The following is a 25142-nucleotide window of genomic DNA, read 5'->3' as shown; positions in this document are numbered from 1 at the left end:
AGTTTGCTTCAGTCTACTTTTGGATGGAAGGCAGTTTGGAAACGTAAGACTTGACTGTCTCTAAATGAGTACTGAGACTGAAACATAATGAAGAAGGAAATGGGATGCTCTGTTTTTACATTGGACTCTTAAGAGTGAGCAATTTAAGGTTTTTTTTTTCCTATCCATTAGAAAGTAACTTCATCAGAATAATAAAAGTTTTAGATTATATTCTTAACATATTGAGAGATAATTTATTTTACAACTTTTGCTTAGTAAATATGATTTGATTTTAAAAACTCAACGTGTTACTCTTAAGTCATTTTGTGGTGTTTTAAATTAAGTAGAATAGAGAACTGTGTATGGAGGAACCTTTAAGACTGTTTTACCAAAACAATCAGATTTTTAAATAAATAAAGTTAGAAATATTTGTATTTTCTTTAACTGACAGATACTGTATGGATAAGACCAGCTGAATTACCTAAATGTGTTCTTACGGTTGACTGAAATCTTGAAATCATTCATATTGTGTTTCTTTCCAAGTACTTTGTAAGTAGACTTCTAAGATTGTTTTGAGGGTTCTGTATTTATTGTTAAGCATTTTATAAGGAAATCATGAAAATCTAGGGATTCACACTACTATTTTGTAAATAGTAGTTAATCTAATTTAGAAGATTTGATTTTACTTATAGGTTGTAAGTTTATAATGCTCAAGCTTTTGTGATTGGGGGAGGGGACAAATGGTGAGAAGGCAACAGTGCTGTAACCAGCGCTGGGGGCTGCAGACCTGAGCTGGGTTAGCTCATTCCTGTTTCTGAGGTAGATTTCTTAAACAGATTCCCTACTTTTCTTTACCTATGACATCGGTACAGTTTCCTTACATTTCTTTGCCATTCTTTAATCTTTACAGTTAAATTATGAAGAATGGCACAAAGATATCCCCCCCCTCTCCCCCCGCCGTGGAGAAGCTGATAAAGGTTATAAAGATGATAGCTTTAACTCACTCAAACTTCAACAACTTGTAAGTCTGGAAGTTTTGAGGCTTTTAGTTTTAAAACTTTGGGGTTTTTATGATAAAGCTTAAGGTTTATAAATGATAGGGTTTTTTATTTGTGTTTTTAAAAAAGTATTCTAGAACAGTCAAATTGTATTCTATTCAACTAGCCTTTTATAATATAAAATATAGAGAGCAGAAGTAACTAACCCTTTTGACCTGATAAAGTTTACTGGTGTAATTACTGGAAGGACCGAATATAAAGTGAATACTTTAATTAAAACATATTAATGCCAGCCATTGTACATCACTTTTGTAAATGCTGATTTGCTAAAGGAGAGGCCTTTTAGGTCAGCATAGGTAAATGAAGCAATTGGAGTGAACCTATGTAACTAATCTCAGTAAAACCTCACTGGAAAGATTTTTATTATGATACGTAGTATCATTCATGTATATGTGTCATGAAAGTAGAAGAGAAACTGGCAAGGGAGCAAAGGGGGAAAGGGCAAGTAGGGGCCCCAGGGAGAAATATGCCCACTGTACTTAAAAAAATAAAGAGACCCAAAACAGTTTCTCAGGTTAGGTAAGTTTTCTCCCCAGTATGTGGCTCAATATGTTCTTGGAGTATAATTAAAGTAACAGTTGACTCTACTGGCTGCAGTGCTAAGGACACTAGATGATTTAAGTAAGTTAGTGATGCCTTGTATGTGGTGATGAGGACACTGGGCTTAGCGTGCTTTTCTCCATTCTCATCGCAAGCAAGTCTGATGCCAGGTTGTTTGGATTTGGTGTTTTCTAAGCTACTGGCCTTTTCTTTAAAAGTTGAATAAGAGTCATTCTTTTAGCATTTTTAGTCAGAATTTTTCTGTAGTCTTGGCTGTCTTGGAACTTGCTCTGTAGACCAGACTGGCGTCAGATATGCCTACCTCTGCCTCCCAAGTGCAGAGATCAAAGGCCCACTACAGGCCCAGCTCAGTAAGACTCATAGTATGTCTAGTGGAAATCAGTGGCTTTGTTTCCTCATAGTTACATCTTGACTGATAACATCTTTTAACACTACCTTCTAATAGTTGGCAACCTTTTTGATAACATGTGTCTTAGTTTGCTTTTTTCTTTTGTTGTAAACACCGTGACCAAAATCAGCTTGGGGGAGGAAAGGGTTATTTCATCTTACAATTTAAGATTATAGTAAGGTCACTGGAAAAAGAAAAAGAATAAAGCAGGAATCTGGAGGTGAGAACAGAAAAGCCAGGGATGCACACACCTTACTGGTTTATTCTCCATGGCCTGCTCAGACTGCTTCCTTACATAACACTGGACAACTGCACCACCCACAGTAAGCTCTTGGGACTTCCCACATCAACTATTATTGAAGAAAATGTTCTGTAGACAGTTGAGTTACTTCTCAGATAACATTAGCTTCTGTCCAGTTGACAAATGGCCAGGATAGTATGCTGCCTAGGAAGAGGTTGGTTTACCCAAAGGTGAGTGAGTATCAACAACCAACTAGGTTAGTTTTTTTGTGTTTTTCTTTTTTTTTCTAATATACTGCAGTTCACATTTTCAGATGATTGTATCATTCAAATTGCAGCTAATTCTAGAAGTACTTCTTATATGTGACATGAGAAAGAAGGGATAAGCATGTGAGTTTTGACCAAAGTGGAAAAGAAATGAGGAGAGCTGCATTTCTCTCTCAGAAAATTTTTTGACCCGGATGTGAGAAACATTGCTGGACTTATGGATCATTCTTTGGGGAAGGGGGTCAGTAAATGTTGACTGCCATGGTAACTTCTGCTCTTAAGGACGAGTGCCTAATGTTGACATGGAGATCCATGGTTGTAGTTTTGCAAATGAGTTCTAATAGAAGCTAAGAAGATTCCAGGTGTCCTGAATGACTAAGGCTAAGACTAGAAGCACATTTTAAATTAGCATAACAAAGAGGGAATGTAATATGATAAAATCACATGTGGATTTGGGCTCTTGACAGCTAGAACCTCTGGGAACTTTATTACTTTGTTGCCAGGTAAAAGAGGATAACCCTGTAATAGAGTAAATGATTTCACAGATAGAGAAAAGCTACAGAGTAGCTTGGAAATGAAGGAGGAAGTATTCAGCTAGATGATGGCAGAGACATTAAGATAAAGATTAATTAAAAAGACCATCAAGGCTTTTGTTTTTCTAGTGCTTTTGTATTTATTTCAAAAATAAACTTGGGATCCTACTTTCAATACTAAGTTTTTAATAAAATTTTATATTAAGACACTTGTGGGCTCACAGGTAAGAGAAAGCAGAGGGAGCCTATGTACACTGAGGTCCACTGAGAATATTTTACAAAGCCATGGTGAAGATACTGACTTTGAATGTAAGGATCCCACTTGTTCCCACCCTGGCTTACTTGTGTACGTGCACGTGTGTGTGTGTGTGGGTATGCGCCAGTGTGTTACATTCTATGTGATTAACTTTAGTTTTCTCCTAATAAATGACTTATATGTAATGCATAACTTGCAGTATAGTTCAAATAAAGTTGACTATTACACAACAGGTGAAATACCAAGAACATTTCACTTATCTACGACCATAGCCAAGTACAGGGATCTGTACATTGCCCTTGTACAACTAACCTCACTCTAACAGTGCCTGCCTGCCTTTCATTTCTAAAATGGTGTCTCAAAAAGTGATATAACTTGAATCAGATTTATGCAAATGACAGTTGTTTTAGACTGAGTCAAAAAAGTGAGGGAAGAAATGAGACTGGCACTAAACTACTTAAACATACGCTTAAGGAGGCAAGCAGTGGAAACATCTGAATGATTAAAACTGAAAGGAAATAGAGAACAGGTCAGGCAGGATTTGAGGGCTTCACTAAGAAGGAACATCATGTTTAGAGTAGTAAGGAGATATAGTTGAGAAGAACTTGAAATATAAGGAGGACTAGTTTATCTTTGGGATTTCTCTGAAGTCAGGATTGAAAGCATTGGTAGAAAATTTAGATCTTATGTATTAAAGGGAACAATTGTGCTCAAAAGCAGAATAAGATTCAGTTGTAGCTTTAAGGATTCGATGGGGATGAACCNCCCCCCCCCCTGCCCCCAACTTCCAGTAGGTGAGAAAGGGAGTATGGAAAAGAAGAGCTTATGCCTTGGGACATTGTCTCAAACAAGAAGGTAGACATACACAGTATAACAAAAGGTGCATTTTATTATACAAAATTTTCACTATAAATTCCTAAGGTCCTAAGCCTATCTTCTCCAAGGCTGCTCACCTATGCCACAGATGTTAGCTGAATGTTAGGCTCGGTCTCTAATAGAAGCCTGTGATGTGAGGATCAGGACTCTGGGAAACTCCAGCTGCAGGGCATCTCCAGATGTGCAGAGCAGAGCATGGCTTATGGTCTCTGCTTATATACTCGCCAGTGGTCATCATGGGGTTCTAGGACTGTGTCTGGTTATCTTGAGTTAGTCATGTCATTGAGTTCTGGCTCTCAGATACAGCCTTGGGTGTAGTGGAGATCCTGACTAAGGATCTTTTTACATGTCTAAAAAAGCATTTTTTACTCTGCTTATTATAGAAAGAAAGATTGTCTTTACCCCACTCTACTCCTGAACACACACTTTTGGTGATAACAGCTTACAGGCTGCTGAAGAGAAACAGTGACAATGAAAACACTGATACCCGTTCTCCAGGGTTCCTTATGTAAGAGTACTTTGATAGTACTAGGACTTCCCTTTCTCATTTAGAATTTGGTTTGGAGAATTTCTGTGACAACTGTGTTTGAAACCGTTAGATAAAGCATTAAAATATATAAAGTGAAATACTACTTTGTTCTATTTTTATTATGTACTAGGATAGGTGCTACTACAATGTTTTCAGATAGTGGCAAAGTCAACAATTTCTTTTGTTATTGTTAATATGTTCATTTACCTAAATAGTCATTTAACCCCTTGAAGAACTCTTAGGTACCTTGTAGACAGTCAAACAGCTCTAATCGTCTGTCTTACATGGGACATGGACAAGTTGGTTGATGATTCCAATACGGTCTATGGCCTCTGGAATCCCAGATAATGAGGTGTGGAGTGGATTTCTGATGAGAATTATAGTTGGTATTAGATTTTCATTGAGGTAAAATATGTACATGCTGCAAAGTGTTAAGGCCCTTGAAGGGAAACTGAAACTTCAAATGAAAGCAAATGTGCAAAGAGAAGAGGCTAAGGTGGTTTGAACAGCTCTTAGAAGGCAGAGAAGTACAGGAGGAAAGTAAGGTGTGGAAGTGGGTGGATAAAGAAAAGATTTCCAGTAGACAAGTCAGTTTCTATATTTAATACCTCAAAGCTGGAGAAAGCATAGCATCTAAGAACTGAATACATCTTTTCTAACTTGAAAGTGAAAGTTCAGTTTGAGAAATTAGGATAGTCTATATTATCAAAGAAAGCTTTAAAAGTCCAAAGACCATTATAAACTAAAGTTAACAAATAATGAACTACATCTGGCTAAAATGAAAAATTGAAAAGGAATTTTGAGCAGTTTTAGAAGTCACATTAAAATACTTACATGTGGGCTCAGTGTTTGAGAGCATTTGTAGCTCTTGTGGAGGACCTGAGTTGAGATTCCATTACCTGCACAGGCATCTTATAACCACATGTAACTGCAGTTCTGGAGATCCAATACTTTCTTGTCTTTGCAAGCGCGCGCATGCACGTGTGTACACCAGAGACACATACAAATTTGAAAAACTTTAAGACAATAATTATGTACTTTTGATCCAAAAGGTACTTTATAAATATTCTAGGCCTTTTCATTTAAATTTTAGTTTTTTATTTTTTGTAATTTAAGGTGTGTGTCCGTCTTTCCATCTGTCTGTCCGTCTGTCCTTCATCCGTCCTCCCATGAGTGCATGCATAGGATATGGATGATTGTGGGTGTTCTGCTCTATCATATCACTCTTAGTCCTTTGAAACGGTCTTCTGCTGATTTGGGTACTAGCCTGGCCATCAGAAAGCTCCAGCAGTCTTCTATCTCTGTTCTCAGTGCTGAGATTATAAGCAGGTGTGACCCCTACATTTTTATTTGGACTCTAGGGATTTGAACTCTGCTCCCCATCCCTTGCTTGTTCAGCAAGTACTGTTGTCTGCTGAACCAAATTCCCAGGCATAATTTTATTTTTAGTCAACACAGTAATTCTTTATGAGGTAAAGTGCAATGATATACACTATATGTATAATGATATACATTATATGGGTATAAATCAGTGTTTAGGACATCTGTCACCTGATATATTTATCATAGAATTGTGAGAACACTCAAAATCTTTTGAGCTATTTAGGTAACTTTGCTAACTGTTCTCATGCCTTGTGTGCAGGATCCAGAATTTTCTGGGACCAAGCAAAAAAAAAAAGTATAAATATAATTTTAAAAATCTCTTATTTTGTTTTATTTTCTTCTAAACACTAAAGATAATTTAACTTACTACTCATTAGTGTTTCCTAGAGTATGTTCTGAGTATGACAGATACCAAGGAGAAAATAGTGCAGTAGCTAAGCAAGTTAGAGAAATTACAGGCTAAACAACATTAAAAACAGGTTTATCTAGTTCCTCGGAAGTGTAACTGACACTGGCCAGAAGGGTGTATTGTACATAATTTTTTTGTTTTGTTTTGTTTTTTTGTTTTTTTCGAGACAGGGTTTCTCTGTATAGCCCTGGGTGTCCTGGAACTCACTCTGTAGACCAGGCTGGCCTTGAACTCAGAAATCCGCCTGCCTCTGCCTCCCAAGTGCTGGGATTAAAGGCGTGTGCCACCAAGCCCAGCTGTACATAATTTTTAATGCATATTTTACTAAAGTTCTTTTTTTCTAAAGGTATTTATTCTGCCAAGCCTTTTGAACAATCAGTCTACCTACTTAATTATCTGTTTGTGTGTCTATCTATCCATCCTAGATTGTGATGTTTTTAATTATCAGTGTGACAATACCACATTATCTTCACAAGAGGAATATTTCTAGAGTAGGATCTGTTTCTCTTATGCACTCCAACTTAGAAAGATTTTATTAGCCAGCATTGAAAATGTTTACCCTAGTCTTCAGAGTATAATGAAACCTAGAGGTGTATTTTGGTGGTAGAGTGCTTGTTGAGTGTGCTTAAGGCCCTGAGTTCTATATCCAGCACCAAGGAAGGGAATATAAAGAGAATATAAAAGATAATATGAGATTCAGTAAAAAGATTTATCTATTTATATTCCCTTCATATTAGGATTACTCAGTGGATGAAATTCTTTCAGGCTTGGACTTAAGGCCTCTTCTCAACCATACAAATTATGGTGGTTCATTTGTTTATGTGCAATGTACTCTACTGGTGTTTGCCATTAACATTTAATATATTAGAAACCTATTAAATGCCAGTAATATTAATTTCATGTTATCACAAGTAACATTTATGAAATTTTTTTTTTTTTGAGACAGGGTTTCTCTGTGTAGTCCTGGCTGTCCTAGAACTCACTCTGTAGACCAGACTGACCTTGAACTCAGAAATCCGCCTGCCTCTGCCTCCTGAGTGCTGGGATTAAAGGCGTGCGCCACCACGCCCGGCCTGAAATACTTTTTTAAAAGTAAATTTATGAAGGAAATTGCTTTTTTATTTACCTTTTCCTGGATCTTTAACATCTGGCTACTTGACCATTAGTCTTCGTTGATTCTGTTGTGAAGTCATAAATTGTGTATGTGGCTTACGGAAACCACAACCACACACTAAAGAAAATGGCGATAAAAGGCAAACTTAAGTTTTACTGTTCGTCATGGTTTTTATCTGAAGAGTCATCATGGTTCTCAGCACATGTTTAAGAGTGCCACTGCTACAATGGGACATATTTCATAACTTTGATAGGTAATTGTAGACTTGTAAGATAATATATATTTGTTCTAATTTAACTCAGTTTGGATTTTGAGAATTGATTGAAAGGTGAAGTAATAAAAAGTATGAGCATTATGATTTCAAATGATGCGGAAACTTGTATGATGCAACAGTTAGAATTTTACCCACACTGTATGAAAGGATTTTGGTAAATTAAAAATTTAGCATGGTTGGGCATGGTGGGACACATCTTTAATTCTAGCACTTGGGAGGCAGAGGCAAGTGATCTCTTAGTTTGAGGCCAATATGGTCTATGTAGTGAGCTCTAGAACAGCTGGGGCTAAGTGGAGAAACCCTGTCTCTAAAAACAATAACAAAAGTTAGTATAGATGGCATATTAAAAATTCCCAAAATTTGTATAATGAGAACCTAAAAATACTACTTGTCTTTAATTTTTAATTAATTTAGAGATATAATAGGTTCAAAACACTGAATCTTTTTTTTTTTTATTGAGTTTTGTTGTTGCTGCTTAAGTTTTAGGAAATCCAACTGAAATATACCATATAATGCTGTCTATCTATCTATTTAGTTCTGGGGTGGGGGTTATTCTGAGTTTCCATTCCAAGCTGGCCTCGACTTTACCCAGTGAAGGATCTGCATGTGCAGACTACTGGGATTGTAGGTGTGAACTACAAGATCCCAGGTATACAGTGTGAAAGAGAGAAGCCCAGAGCCTCATGCTTCCTAGGCAAGCTCTAGCAACCTCAGCCCTGAACCTGTCTGTTTTTCATTGTTTAGTATTGACATCATGTTAATTTATAGAATCCTTTACATTAGTTTACATTAATTTATAGCACCTTTTTCTTTCTTGATCTAGTAAATGATAATGTGAAATAAGTAGTTTAACAAAATCTGAACATTTTCTTGGAGTGTTGACTGACCTAAACAGATTGTAATTTTAAAAACTGTTTTACTTAACATTACAGAACAAATATTTTTGTTTGTGTGGGACATAATAGGTGCCTGTGTCTGTTTTTGACAAAATAGGTGAAGTATTATAGACACCTTGCACCTGATCACTTGCTGCAAATATGTCATCGGCTAGGACCTCTTCTTGAGCAAGAAATTCCTCAGAGTGTTCCTGGAGTACAGACTTTATTAGGAGCTGGAAGACAGTCCTTGCTACGAACAAATAAAAGTATGAGTGTTTTTTATTACAATTTGGATCTCCTTTTTCTCACTCTTTGGTGTGTTATTTTTGTATTCATGACATGTATGTTTTAATAGGCTGCAAGCATGTGGTATGGAAAGGATCTGCTCTGGCTGCACTGCACTGTGGGAGGCCACCAGAGTCTCCAGTTAACTATGGTAGCCCACCTAGCATTGGTGAGTTGAATTTACTATGTTGTGATATCCTCTGGGTAAAGAATTCTTGAAAATAATGTTTTTAGTTACTGTGCTGTTAGAGAACTTTATCTGTACATATTATATATATCAACATTCAAAGATGGAAACCTCTCAGCTTTTCTTAGTAAATCGTTTTAATAATAAAGCTATAATGTACAGCTGTAAATTATGTTATGAAGACTGATTATGTCATTAATGTTTCGGTTGTCCTGAAATTCCCTTACTAAAAGTTACATGTTGAGTTAATTGGTGTCATAATTTAATTTAGCTGTAATGTTAGTTAGCAAAAAACTAGGTTTTCTTTTAATAGATTGGCATATTTTAAAGTTTCAAAGAGAACAAACTTACAAATAAGTTTTCCTCTTGAGTTGCTTTATAGACACAGCCTAACACCTCTTAGTAGTACATTTTGTCTTTGAATTAATAGAGCATCTTCAGGACTGAACTTCTTGATCTTGTCGCTTGCCTTTCTCCCTTCCAGGATATTGTCTAACACTGTAATATTAATTTGTATGGCTTTACCTTTGCTCTTCACAAAGAAGTACACAAAGGTAAATTCTTCCATGTTAGAGACTTACTTCTTGACCAGTATATCAACACGTGGCATTAGAGGTCGTCATGTTAGTCTGAGCCTCTTCCCTCATGTGCACTGGCCTCCTTCCCCACCTTTATTGGAGGTGAAAAGTGCTTAGGATTTTAAAATAATGTCGGCTTCATTACTTTTCCTCTGTAGAACTTCAGTTAAACAAATGCAGGACTTTTTGATGTAGTTTGTTACTCTCTTGTCTGTTTACATTTTTTTCTTTCTGTGGTAATATCCTGATATTTGTATGATCATAATCATAGTTGATCATATTTTATTTATCTTCTTGGTGAGATTCAACACAATTTTGGCATTAATCTAACATTAAAAAGAATTCCATTTTGATTATATGTACTGCTTTTTCATATTCGTCACTTTGTCCTTGAGTGTTCTGTGTTCATTGTTTTTCCTTTCTTCCCTTCCGCTCACACTCTGTCCCTCTGCACTCCGCAGTTAGTTCTCCTCATGGAAGCCTGGTCATGCCGGCCTGCTTTCTCATTAGCTGCTTTCCTTCCACAGTTCACTTCCTTGTGTTTTCTCTTGTCATAGTTTTCACATAATGGTTTACCGCTTGTGTTTAGTCATTTCTCAACTATTTTCTTTTTGTATTACCCTTTGTTTCTAAATTTATTTTTCTTTAAATATATTTTCATTTGGCACAATGTTAATGTTAAAAAATTTTCACTTTTCTATCTTCTGTAAGTGCAAAAGGACATTGACCCTTCATGGTTATTTCTTTTCTTTTCCTTATAAAGCAGGAAGTTAGCTGTCAGACTCACAAGATGTGTTTGTGTTATAGAAAAGTTCCATTGTTTAAATTTCCATTTCAGGTTCCAGGTGACAAGACAAAGGGGAACATTTAAAAAAAAAATTTCATAGGGAACTCAGTGCTTTTAGAATTTTCATTTTTTTAAGTAAATAATTGATCATATTTACTTGTCAGTTATAGATATGATGACAGATTCCCCCATCCCCATTTGGCAAGTGATGTAGTCCTCATTAAGACGCACTCAGGTTCTCCTCGGTTCTCACGGCTGCTTTCCCACAGTGATTACTGAGGTTGATGTTGGGTTTTCATCTTTATAAGTTAGAAAAATCCTTTTTGTCATCTTTTCATAAGATCTTAGACTTTTTGAATTTCTTTAAGGATCCTTTGAATGTAATATTTGAACATTTCCTGGGAATTTTTTTGGAAATTAGGAAGTTCATAGTAAGGCTGAGTATGTTTTATGAGATAGTAGTAATTTGTTCAGCTCCTCACATGTCACTCAGTGAAATAAAATAATCTCCCACAAAATAACTTTTATGACATACAATGTTTTGATTGCTTAGGGACAGCCAATATAAATAAGTGTTAGTATAAACTAGCTTTGAGTTTGTAGAACAAGTGGTGTCCTTTGCATTCCATAGCGGCTCTGTAAGAGGCCTCTTTTATCCACGGAGAAACCAAATTGTAGATGAGTGGTAACAAAGTCAGTGCATTCTCTGGTGTTGATTTGCAGCTTCTGCATTCAATTCATGTCACTATTGCATATCACCCTTTTGCCTCTGTTTAATTATTTATGCATTCATGTACACACGGTGTCTATTATTTGAGTATAGTAATTTTTGGATTACTTTGTCTTAGTATAGATACTGTGGAAATAATGGGGAGTGTATTCTTTCAAGTTAAGTACTTGAATTTGAAATCAGGTACTCAGTTTTTTAAAGAAAATTGCAGGAACCTGTACATTCGACTTGTAGCTAAGGCTGACTTTGAGCTGTGATTCTCTTCCCTCTACCTCTTGGGAGCTGAGATTGTAGGCGTGTACTTCATCACACCTGGTTTATCCTGTGCTAGGGCTCCAACTCAGTGTTCTGGATAAAGCACACGAATTCCACCAACTAAGCTATATCCCTAACCTCAAGTTTTATTGTTGGAGTAGTTGGATTTATTTCTCTAAAGTAGCTTTGCTTTTAGTTAGATCATTTCCAGTTTCATTATCATTGCAGCCATGCAAGAAAGCTACAGTAAATTTTCTTAAAGCAAATCTTAACATTATTTCATCCATTTCTCTGTAAAGACCTCAAACCATAGTTTCACTGGAATTGAATTTAAAATGTATCTGTCACATCATAACTTTTCTCTCCTGACAATTGTTGTTTTATATTTTGTGTGTTTGGAGTTGTTTCTTGTTTTTTCTTTTTCCTTTTTTATTGAGGTAGGCTCTCACTGTGTTTCGGACTGACTTGTTAAGTTTTTCTATTGTGTTTACTTTGTACTTTGCATGTGTATGCATGCTACTTATTTGTCTGGAGGTTCGAGAACAAGTTGTAGGAGTTCTTTTCTCCACCGTGTGGGGCCCGGGGATTGATCTTAGAGTATTTGGCTTCATGGCAAATCCCATAACCCTTTGACCCATGTCCTGGTTCTACCTTTTTAATGCTATTTTATGGCCCCAGGACATTATACATGCTGCTCTATCAACCTGGGATTATATTCCCCTCCTGACAACTTTTTTTTTTTTTTGGCTATTTTTTAGTTTTTTTGATTTCTAGAAAAATTACTTAAACTACTGCCCCATATGTTTGGAACCTTTGTTATATGTTCCAAAATTTCCTTTATTTGATAATATCTACCATGGTTGTAAGTAAGTTTTTATTTCCTGTCTTCCTTGCTAGACTCAGTCTCCATGAGGATAAGTACTGTGTCTTCTTTTTTTAATCTGTTAACATCCAGTTGACTACACTTGTATCATAATGCTCTATAAATTTTAGTTGGCTTAAAGTTAAGTGACTGAAATGTTTGACATAGAAAAAAGTTACCTAAAGTTGTAAAGGTAGACGTGTGAGGGCCTAGGTGTGATCTGTTAGCACCAAGCAAATTATAACATTTAAAGAATTTTAATTAAAATAACTAAGCTTTTTACCAGTACTTAAAAATTAAAAGTATTGTTACACTAGTATTCTAGTTGAAGCAACACATTGATTCCCAGGAAAGAAAAGGGGAAATAAATACCCTTTTAATGATAGTCAGTATCTTTTTTTTTTTCCTTTTATTCTGTGATATGTCCTTGGCTTATGAAGCTTTTTGTGTAATTCTTGGGAATATCATTTCTTCCCGTCTGAAATTTCAGTATTTACTAAATCTGTTGGTTTTAAGTAGAACAACTAAACACCAAATCTGCACATGTGAGGAGTTCCTGGTCGCTCCCGTGTATCCTAGTCCTTTTACTCACATACGTAAAGTAAGGAGTATTTCCATCTCTGTTCCCCATTCCGTCTCTTCATTATTATTAGATGATTATGGAATTGTCCTTCTAATAGTGTTGGAGCTGCTGTTCATTATGTGATTTGTCTTGTTCTGCTCTAGGTGGTGCTGTAGATATGAACCAAATTGTGTTAATGTTTTCCACATACTATCTGGCCTTAATGTCTTTATTAACAGTAACCTCAGAATAATTTGTATGTGTATAGTGATTTAGTTGTTTCCTTTTAAATCTTTCTTAATAGAACTAACTATCTTTGACACTTAACTCACTGAGCCAGCCCTTCAGTGAGTTTTTATAAATAAAACTTAAATGAAAATTGAAGGCCTTTTAGTTTATCTTCTGGCTTACAAATTAGACTCTGTGATGGGTGAAATTCATTTGTTGTTGATTTTGTTTTTGAGACATGGTCTCCTAATGGAGCCCTACGCTAGCCTTACACTTGAACTTCTTCTGCCTTAGTCTCATGAACACTGAGATTACAGGTACATTCCACGTTGCCCAACAATGTATGAATTCTTTATATCAGTTTTTAGTCCATTTAAAATTGGCTGTGGGCATTTTCTGGAGAATAATATACTTTCATATTCTTTAAGATGCTTACTTTTTATGCTTTTTATGATTAAAGTTAAATTTCTTGAGTCTGAAATCTTATTTTCTATCAAGCTTTAAATTTAAGCTAAAAAAATGAATGCAATTGGTTATATAATAGTATGGGATATTTCCTTTTAGTCTTGTTTCCTAATGTTATACTCCAGCACCATATTGTTGGGATCATTAAAATTTACTTTTAAGTTTTCTTACTGATGAGGCCTCTAGTCTCTTATGATAAAGATGACAAAAATATATACCAAGAGTATTGTGTAGTGTCTAGAATGTTGGAGAGTATTCAGTACATATTGGCCTCTATCATCCATTATTTAAAGATATGCTGTGCTGACATTTTTCAGCATTACTGAACTTCATCTGCTAGTATTTTACTTTTAAAAAATACATTTATTTTTGTTTGTGTACTTGTGCTACAGTGCATGTGTGTATATTATAGATATAGACATAGATACGTCTATATCATGTTCATATCTATATATCTTAGAACCTTTTTGTGGTCCTTTGAAATAAGTAACATTTTATGTAACTATGCCATATTAAATACTTTATGCCATATGGTATGTTTGTATGATAGAAATGCTGAAATTACTGTCATCCTATAAAGACAAGCATGTTTTCTGAATGTTTGGTCACAAAGAGTTATTCCACTAAAATTGAAGATAATTTGTTTTCTTATGTTCATTTAAGCTTTTTATAAATTTGTTGTATTTAAAATTTAGCTTCATAGATTTCCAGAGCCCTTAATTTACAGATACTGATTCTAAGTTTATATTTAGAAAGCCTTTCTTTATATTGTGGAGATTAAAATGAAAACCAGTTACAGATTATTCAAAGTTTATTCTTCTGTGCTTTAGTTTAGGAAACATTTTGGTTATATTTCTAATCCTACTGACATTAGCATTTGACTCAGAGGGTACCAAGAAATTGTTTAAGTGTGTGAGTGGGTTTTAAACAACAGTTGTAGAGTTAAATTAGACAAGGTATGATAATAAAATTGATTTAATAAACATTGCTTAAAAAACTTTTTGCTAAAGTACCCCAATGCTTCTTATCTGAGTTCTTATTTTGTATCAGAAAGGGCGGTTAGGGCTTGAGCTGTGCGGAGGCACTTTCTGAGTTACAGATTCTGCTCTTCATTTTCTCCCCATCTAATTGTTCTGTCACAGAAGCTGTTTCCCTGGGCTTGGAATCTGCAGCTATATTTCTTGTATTCATTAGGCTGACTGACAGACAGGCTTTGCTTTGATCAATTTGTAGTTCTGGGGCTCTCCAGTACTGATGTTCAGGGAGAAACTGCTTTCCTATACTAGAATAGATATTATACCAAAAGTTATGTTCATCTTAAAGATCTTTTAAAAATTATGGTTAATTTTGATCTTTGAACTTGGGTAATTTATTACAGTTTTACTTGAATGCTTGTTCGTTTTACTGAGTACAAATAGAGCAAAGCTAAACATTGGAGAGGAAAACAGTATTTCTGCTTTGGTACTTAATTGCTGGTTTTTGCCATATATATTTTTACTATCCTTAAAAATGTAATTACCAGTGGGCAGTGGTGGCGCATGCCTTTTATCCCAGAATTTGGGAGGCAGGACCAGATGGGTTTCTGAGTTTGAGGCCAGCCTGGTCGACAGAGTGAGTTTTAGGACAGCCAGGGCTACACAGAGAAACCCTGTCTTGAACTCTCCCCCCCCCCCCAAAAAAAACCCAAAAAACCAAAACAAAACATTGTTACCAAAATTGTTATTGTTGCTCTTCTGTGGCAGCTGTAGTTGGTGTGCTTATGCATATGCATGCGTGTGCATACTTTCCCCCTTCCTTAAATAAACTTGGTACAACTAATACCTGTATGTAAAAGAAACTGGGATATCTTTGCTGCTTAGTTAAAATCATTGGTCTTGAAACTTTGACCCAGCTGTAGAAACTTGATAAGGAAAGATGTCAGTTTATCAGCAAACTAGTCTACATTTAGACTGCAACAGATATTTTTACTTCATAAGTGCTGCAAAATTAGTTTTAAATAATCAGGTATAAGATATTTTTAAGTAGGCTTATAATACCTAGAAATATTAAAATGCCATTAATTATAAAACTAAAATGCTTAGTAATGGCATAGGTTGGTCTAGCACGGTTGTTAATTACAGTTTAATAGAAAAGAGGAGAATGAGTGCAATGAAAGGCTAGACACACTGGTTTCCAAGCTCTTTGAGTCAGCGTTGCATTGCCGTGAGGAGACATTGTGACTAAGACAACTCTTGTGACAAGAGAAAGCATTTAATTGGGGACTTATTGTTTCACAAGTTTAGTCTATGATCCTCATGGCAGTTAGCATGAGGTGAGTAGGCAGCCATGTTGCTGGAGAAGCAGTTGAGACATATCCTGATCTACAGGCAGAGAGAGACAGACAGACAGACATATGTGCCTCGCATGGGCTTTTAGTGCATCAAAGCCAACTACCAGGGATACACATCCTTCAAGGCAACACCCACTAATCCTTTTAATCCTTTCAAAAAATTTGTTCCCTAGTGACTAAGCATTCAAATACATGAGCCTATGGGGGTGGGGCACAACATTCTACTCCCTTGTGCCCATACATTTATAGCTACATCATAATGCAGAGTCCAACTTCAAAATCCTCATAGTCTTTCACAGTCTAAATGCTATTTAAAAGTCCAGAGTCTCTTCTGAGACTCAGGCAATCTCTTGTTACCTCTTGTAAAATCAAAATCTAAAAGCAGATCACATATTTTCAACATATGGGCATAGAATGTACATTAACATTCCAGAAGGGAAGAAGAGGAGCATAGTGAAGAAGCACTGGACCAAATGAGGCTGGAGAGCAACCGGACACACTCCAAACTCTGTACCTTCATATTTAAGACAGTGCTTTTCAGGTTTCCAACTTTCAGCTTTGTTAACTTCAACGTAGTTCTGCACCTGGTCTGCAGCTTTGCTCAGCAGGTATCCCACAACTCTGGTCTCTCCACGTCTTGGGCTATCTAATACTATCCAGGCTTTACCTTCAGTGTCATTTAATGGCCCCTTGGGGCCTCCATGCAGTGCCATCCCTGACATGCACCTGGTTTCAGAGGCTTTCCTTAGACATGGGGGGTGGGGCGTGGGGTTCTACAACCTCTGTCGTCTTTGACTCTAAAACCAGACCACATTGCCATGACTGAAACTGCTAAGTTCTTGCTAAGGCTGGAACTTGGCCTCCTTTTTCATTTATATTTGCATCTACTTTCTGTTATTGATGGCTTCCTTCACTGCTTACGCTTTCCTATAATTCCTTTCACAAGTCAGTTGGAGGCTTATCTGGGAAGAGTCTTGCACTGACCTTTATTCCACTTAGCATCAGGCTTTGCTTTAAGCTTTTTATGTCCTTGAGCACAGGATTTAACTGTTACACTTACTGATGCTTCTTTTTCTCCTCAAACTGTACATTTTGTACTTTTCCTTGCTTACATAGCTTTTTTTTTTTTATTACAGATAGGTGTAAGAGTGACCACTAATAACCACATGGCTCAGTCAATAGTAGGCTGTCTTGATATTTATTTGACCAACACCATTAAACCTATACTCTTCAATTTATCTTTAGCAGATATTCAGGACAAGGGCAGAAGGCATCCATATCACAAGAACGGTCCTTTGGCCACTTTCTAATACTCTTCCCCTCTGCAACTTCTTGACGCCTTCTGCACTGTCTTCTGTGTTCCTATAAAGATGCACATTAAGCCCCACTTAAAGTATTCAACTGTTTTCTAGTCCTCCGAACCCCAGCATGGTCAAGCCTGTTAACAGCAATACCTTATTCCTGGTACCAACCTGTCTTAGACACTGTTCTATTGCTGTTAAGAGACACTATGGTTAAGAGAAAGCATTTAATTGGAGATGTGCTTACAGTTTCAGACTTTAGTCCATTATCATCGTGGTTGGGAACATGGTGGAGGTCTGCAGGTGCTAGAGAAGTAGTTGAGAGTTACCTCTTGAACGTCAGGCAGAGAGACTAGGCCTGGTATGAGATTTTGATATTTCAAAGCCCACCCCCAGTGACACATTTCCTCCAACAAGGGCACACTTCCTAATCCTTTTACTCCTTTCAAAGACTTCTAGTCCTTGGATTCTAAACATTTAAATGTGTGAACATATGAGTGTTATTCTCAGAAACTCACTTTATAATGCATATTAAAGTTGTAGGTGTATTAAAAGCCTAACCATGGAATGTAAATCAAAAGTTAAACAAGTAAAACTTATTTTACTGTTTTTTTTCAGGAGGACTATTGAACTAGGAGAAAGTGAGACAGGAAAATTTGATATTAGTGATTGTGTAAAATATACATTACTTAAGCCAAGTATGTCCTGGAAAATGAAAGTTACTTCTCATACCATAACTGGAAAAGCTTGCTTAAGCTCATAAGAACTCACAGAGACTGAAGCAGCATGCACATGGCCCACACAGGCCTACACAGTCCTACACCAGGTTCTTAGCATATAAATAATGTATGGTTTCCAGTTTAGTGTTCTTATGGGATCCCTGAATGTGCAAATAAGTGTGTTTCTGATTCTTGTACCTTCTATTGGACTCTTTTCCTTCTGAGGTTTTCTTGTTCGTCTTGTCCACCTTCAATGTGATAGTTTTTATGTATTTTATTATATTTTATTTTGTTATATTTTTATGTTAGCCTTTCCTCCCCCCTAATGAACAGAAAGGGAATGGATCAGGACTGGATGGAGAGATAGGGAGGACCTGGAAGGAGTAGAGGAAGGGGGATTGTAATGAGAATGTATTACATGAGAAAAGAATCTTGTCAGTTAAAGGGAAAGCAGAGTAACATGCTTAATTAACATCTCCAATGTCAGATTTGAACACAAATATAGCATAGCTGCTAAAGTACTGTTGGAGAAGAAAACTTGTTCAATTGATGAAATTGCTTTGGGTGGAGGCTATGCATTGCACTTTTGCAATTATATGTTATTTTCTAAATTGACTATGCACCACTCTTGTAACTAGATAAATAAACCAATTCTTGGGAAATAACTAGAAGAGATTTGTTTGGAAAGTTTTGTCGTTCTGGTACAGAAATTAAAGGTTTTGAACTCCAGTGTTTGATACCTTACATACATACTTGTATTTTATTTTATTTTATTTTATTTTATATCTTACAGGAAACATTTACAGTGTTGTGGGCTTTAAAACTATATTAGTTTTATAGAGTTGTACATACAGATTTTGATTGAAAGACTTGATGATTTACTACAAAGGACTTTTTTTTTTCTCTATTTTCTCCCCCTTTAGACATATTTTAAAGGGATTCAAATAGCTAAAAATAATTTCCAAACTTTTCAGTTTTTTACTGATTTATTTTCAGAAGAATTGATCAAATATATTTAGTTATGCTTTTATGTGCACATTAAGTCAATTTAGCAGAGTAGTTAAAAATACAAAGCAGTATTTTAGATTAGTTAAAATACAAAGCATTATTATTAAATACAAAATAAAATATATTATCTATGGAGTTATGCATGTTATGGGAGGAGGCTAGAAATAAGTATGGAATATAAAAAAATGTGGGTTTATCTGAAAATTGTAAAAATAACCAAATACACGACTATATAAAGGGTATTGAGAGTTACTGATGGTGGCTTGCAGTTTGCAATGGGTAAATGGGATATGGTTTCATTGGAATGGTGACAGACATTGAAGGCAGGATTGAAAAAAAACAAACAAATCATCCCAGCATGGCAGGCAGAAGATAACAGCTAATGCAAATACCCTAAACAAGGAGCACTGATGTGTTGGAAGATTGAACCAGATTAGCACCTGGAGATGACAAAAGAGAAAGAAGTAGCAAATGAAGTCAGTTAGGCAATGGGCATCTTTTAGGTAGTTTTCTGGTGGTGTGATGAAATACCCGGACAGAAGCAGCTTAACGGGGAAAAGGGTGTGCTTGGCTTACAAGTCCAAGTTACAGTACTTCATTAGAAGGGAAGTCAAGGCAACAAGAATTTGAAGTAGCTAGTTACATCATATTCACAGTCTAAAACACAACAGTGAATTCATTCATGCATGCTGTGTACAACTTACTCTCTTCATTTTCTAGAGTCCAGGATACCCTGCTCAGGGAATGGTCCCATCCACAATCAAAATGTGTTTTCCCACATTAATTAATTTAATCAAGATAGTCTCTCAGACATTCTCAGAGGTTAGTTTTTAATATAGTAAATCCTTTATAGAAATACCCTGGAGGCCTACTTCCTAAGTGCCATGTTGACAATATTAACCATCATATGAGACAAGTTTATATAAGACCATGGTAGGTCAATATCAGAGGACATTTGTGGTCATTTTGAATAAAGTGGAAATATTTTAGATTTGAGTAGAGAAGGTGGTGATCATGGGAATTGAAATTTGAAATTCACCAGTCTGCCTAGAAGGGTATCCTCTTGCCTAGGAGAAGAAAGAATTCCCAAGGGAAAATGACTTAGTGTTATTTGGTAGAGTTTAGAACTATTTCCTATCACCTTAACTAGGAAAATAAATCAACTTTTAAACCACATTTATATTCACATTTAACTTAAGAATTAAAGCTATAAATAATCTCATGAAGGAACAGTTGCTTTGTATCCTCTTACATGTGTTCAACAATGCTTATTTGAAAAATTGATGTTCTACTTTAATAAAATTATAAAATTTCTATAATTTGAAACATTTTCTTTTTACTCCAAGATGTAATTAGCTCATTTTTAGAATGTTAATAATTGCCATTATCTTTCTTCCCCATGAAACTAAATTACATTGAACAGCCATTTATACCTTATTAACCAAGATTCACTTATTCCTCTTTGTTTAAGGTGTTTTACAGTTGCTTGTGAATGAGATACACAGTCTGCGTTTTAGTTGAACAGTTCAGATATAGTAGGATAGATAGATGTTACAGTAATAGTATAATAAAACAAACGTGCCGGTATTGAGTTCTAGAACAGTGTTTCTGGTGTAAAAATGACCCACCTTTTTGATACAGTCAAGAGTTTTTTCAAATTTGGCTTCCTCAGCTGCATTTCACTTATATTTTCTTTAATTGTCATAATTACAAGGTTTGAATCACCAACTTGATTACTTAGTAGCTCTTTATTTTTATCTTACGATGGCATATCTTTGGAGCTGATGGTAGACTTGTAAGAAGTTAGTTGACAGCATACCTAAAGGATAGAATGCTAGGTAGTTAGTTGCCTGCTAAGTGTCATTAAGCAGAGTGAAGGATACTTTCTTGTGTTTCTAGAATGTTTTAGTTGAAGTCTTCACTGTTGTAGTGGGATTCTTTTCTTTCCCAGTTGACTCAAATGTAATTCTAGCTATCTTGAAGATTGAGTAAATCCTGTTTTAAGGGCAGTAGCACTTGATTATGTATAAAATATTTTATACACAACTCTGATTTTTTTTAAAGTTATGTCTCAAAATTTTGCTGCTTATCATTGTGAAATAATAGTTCTATTATTTTAGTTGTCTCTAACAATAGTGTCTTCAAACCTGAACAGTGTTAAGTATTTTTATAAAAATTGAGTTCCAAGAATTTTGTAAGTTTTGGGTAGAAGGAATTAAAGAACGTCTTGTTAACTATCCTCATTTGGGTTCATGCCATTAGTTGCTTCCTTACAGTACAGGAAGGTGAGACGGACATGTCAGTGGTCTGTGGTATTTGAGTAAGATAGTTTGACTTTGCTTCTAAAAGATCGTTAATAACTAGTGCACAAAATAAGATTGAAGCCAAGCATTAGATGGTTTATTACCAGGTTATTTCTGTGTGAAAGGAAAGCAGGGTAAACTATCATGGAAACTTAACTGAGTTTCCTGAAACTGAATTACTGTGTAAACTTAAGTTAATTCACAGCTCTCAGAGTTTTCAGGTGTTCGATTATTGAATAGTATTTGTAGGCTAACAGCAGTTATTTGTTATATTCAAATCTGTAATTCTGTAGTAATAGGACATAAAAGCATTATTTTACTTTGAAATAAAAGATTATTTTACTTTGAAATAGTATTACTTTAAAACCTGTGATACATGCGTTTTGTTATTTTTTCAGCAGGACTTACACAAAAATATAGTGTGAGCCAAAAATTGCATGTGAAGAAGTTGCTGAGATTCTTTACAATATTTCTGAGATACTCAGGTTTCATAAACTCTTAAGGTAGAAATGCTAGACTCTGATCTCAGTTAAAAAAGCATATTATTGGTGTGTGGGCGTGTGTGTGTTTGTGTGAGTGCATGCACGTGTGTGTCTGTGTAAAGTCTATACACTATTTTTAAGAAAATTTCTGAATAAATTCAAGTGAGAAACTGTGGTGCTAATTCTCAAATACAGCTGGCAGTCTTCTTTGGGGAAAATTAACCTGTTAAAAACAAACTCAGAGTTACATTATGTATAGAAAGTAAGTACAGTAGTAATTTAGTTAGATGGGAATATTGTGTTTTGGAGTCAGTATATTAAGCAGATCAGCTCCAGGTTTGAGATCAGGATCCTTAAATGCCTTCTGTTTTCACTCATGGAAAGGATTTTTGTTTTTTGATTCTCCTTAAAAAACATTCTGTGAGACATGGTGTTTGAGTATTATTAGTTGATGAAGAAAAATCACCACTATCCAAATTTAACTGCTTTTGTAAGGAAATCTTTAAAAAGTATAGAATGCTTTGTTTTTAAAGCACTCTGGCTAAAGAGTAAAGCTGTTTTGAGTTGTAATTCTAGTTTCATGCCGTATTCTGACTTTGGACACAGCATTTAGCTGCATTTGATTACTTATGAGAACAATGAGGAAAGGACAGTTATTTCAAGGAACTTCATTATTTGTATTGTTTATTTTGAAAACTTTAAATTAGGAGCCATATAGAAGTCATTCTATTTTTTTTCCCCTTTTTCCTTTTCTTTTTTTAAAACCAGCATGTGATAAATGAAAAAAAAAATGAGTTCTAGAAGTCTGAATTTAAGAAACCTATTTTGTTTCTGGAGTCCATTTATATTCCCCCATTTTCTTGGTAGCGGATACTCTGTTTTCAAGGAAGCTGAATGGGAAATACAGACTTGAGCGACTTGTTCCAACTGCAGTATATCAGCATATGAAGATGCATAAGCGAATTCTTGGACACTTATCATCGGTGTACTGTGTAACTTTTGATCGAACTGGCAGGCGGATATTTACTGTAAGTCATTTTTAAAGTCTTACCTTTACTGATAGAATTGAAGAAACAGTGTCTGTACGAGAACTTGAAGTAAAAATTTTTTCTTTTAATGATAAAATTTAAATTTGGGTAATTTTTAAAAGCATGCTCTAACAAGTTTCTACTTAAATTTGAACTTTTTCCAAGTTCTAAATTTAGTCCTGTTATAGTGTAATCACAGTAACATTATGTCCTATGTCCTGCACACACAAATTCCTCACTATTATATCAAATAGGCTGGTGGGGCTTTCATAAAATGTGATGTACTTTTCAGTCTAGACTGAGCATGGGCAAATTGTAGAACAGTATTTATTGTCTGCAGAGAAGCACTTGCTAGCCTCAGAGAGTTCTCTTTAAACGGTGATGGAATCTTGTGCATAGCTGACGGTCTTATCTCAGGATTTTGTCATCCTTGGCACTGAGTTCTTTAAAATACTGATGATTTTGAAGAGTTGCTCCGAGAGTTGCTTGAATTTGTTTCTCCTAACCTACAGGGAAAAGGAGCAGGGCTTTTCAGCTTAAGTGAGAAAAATATTTTGAAAGTATTTTGAATCTTTTATTCAAGTGCCTTAACTTATACTTAGTAAGGATAATATTTATCATACTACTATGGTTATGCTTATTAAACATTATCCTTTGGACTGAAGGTATGCATTTATACAACCTTTAATTGACTTTGAAACAGGAAAATGGGAGATAGAAATTCCGGTAGAAATACCATTTTCTCAGCAACTGATGGGAACAGATGCAAATACCCACAGTCAAACATTAGGGGGTGCTTGGGGAATTCTGTGAAAGAGGGGAAGAAGGATTGTAGGAGTGAGAGGAGTCAAGGACACCCACAAGAAAACCCACAGCATCAAATAACCTAGGCTCATGGGGGGAATCACAGAGACTGAATGACAACCAGGAGCCTGCATAGGACTGACCTAGACCATCTATGTATATGCTAAGGTTGTGTAGCTTGGTCTTCTTGTGGGATTCCTAACAGTGGGAACAAGGACTGACTCTTGACAACTTTTGGGGCCCTTTTCCTCATACTAAGCTGCCTTGTCCAGCCTTATTGCAACTTGAATTGCCAAGTTTGGTTGATGTCCTTGTGAAGTCCACCCTTTCCTGAAGAGAACGGAGGAGTGGATGGTTTGTAACATGGGGAGGGGGGTTCAGAGAGAAGATATGGGGGGGGGGCACCATGATCTTCCAATTGTAAAGAAATAATAATAATACAAAATTTAAAAAAAAGAGGAAGTTCCCATTTCTGACTTTGGAGAACTGCTGCTAACTTTAAAGATTTATTTATTTTATGCATAGGAGTGTGTTTTGCCTTCATGCATGTGTGTGCACCATGTGCATGTCTGGTACCTATGTAGTTCAGAAGAAAGCATCAGATTTCTTGAAGTCCAGAAGGCAAACACAGAAGGGAAGAAAAGTAACAGTAATGATTATATGTTCTTACCTAAAAGATATTTGTAAGATTGTGATATAAACTGCTAATTTTGCCAAATTCATAGTTTTATTCATATGGTGATTTAATAATATACTCTAAAATAGTACTTTGGAGTAGAAATGTTAAGAGAGCCTGGATTTTGTTTTTTAAAATTCACTTTTTATTTATATACATTTTTGTGTGTGTGCCTGCAGAGGCCAGGTGTTAGGTTTCCTGGAACTAGAGTTTGAGGCAGGTGTGAATGTCCTCATGGTGATGGGAACCAACTGGGTTTTTCAGTATATGGTTCTTAACCCTGAGCTATTAGTTGTGAGACTGTGTTTTACAGTTTACTTTTTTGTATTATCACTTGAGTTGTAACAGGGCGTGTTTATATCTCCTCCTCATATTGCCTTGTAAAGTTGAACTTATGATGAGTATTTTCTCATTGAACTTGAAGCACACGACATGTTGAACCTGACTGGTGCTTGCTTTAAAATTTGGTCTTAAAAATAGAATATGGATCGGTAAAGTTTGTGATGGTAGTTCATGCCAACAGGAAATCCATGTGTTAACATGTTGATATAGTTTATTAGAATGACATTTTGGTAAAGGACTAACCAATGTTTTCATTTCATGTATTTGGTATTTTAAGACTTTTCAGTTTTAATACTAAGTTGCTAGTGCTGGGATATTTAAAAGCTCTTTTCAAAGGATAAGAGTATCTCCTTTGGCATTAGAGTACTTTTAGTCACAGCTTTACCATGTCCAGAGAAGGGAATGGATAATAATTGCAATGGTGGGTTTCTGAGGGAGTATGTGAAACAGTGCAATGATTACTACG

The 25142-nt window shown here is 35.6% G+C and overlaps 1 protein-coding gene across 4 annotated transcripts in view; it reads left to right on the top strand.

Moving 5' to 3' along the window:
* The window catches only part of Phip (pleckstrin homology domain interacting protein), a 114715-nt gene that overhangs the window by 8111 nt on the left and 81462 nt on the right, over positions 1 to 25142 (top strand). For all 4 annotated transcript variants that reach the window (XM_029481609.1, XM_029481607.1, XM_021173412.2 and 1 more), the window contains 3 exons: positions 8861 to 9011; positions 9101 to 9199; positions 22694 to 22854. In XM_029481609.1, coding sequence (XP_029337469.1) covers positions 8861 to 9011; positions 9101 to 9199; positions 22694 to 22854 — 411 coding nt within the window. The remainder of the gene's footprint in view (positions 1 to 8860; positions 9012 to 9100; positions 9200 to 22693; positions 22855 to 25142) is intronic.

The sequence above is a fragment of the Mus caroli genome, chromosome 9, assembly GCF_900094665.2.
Source record: "Mus caroli chromosome 9, CAROLI_EIJ_v1.1, whole genome shotgun sequence".
Lineage (NCBI taxonomy): Eukaryota > Metazoa > Chordata > Mammalia > Rodentia > Muridae > Mus > Mus caroli.
Note: the sequence above shows the minus strand (reverse complement) of the source record. Positions and strands in the feature narration are given on the sequence as shown.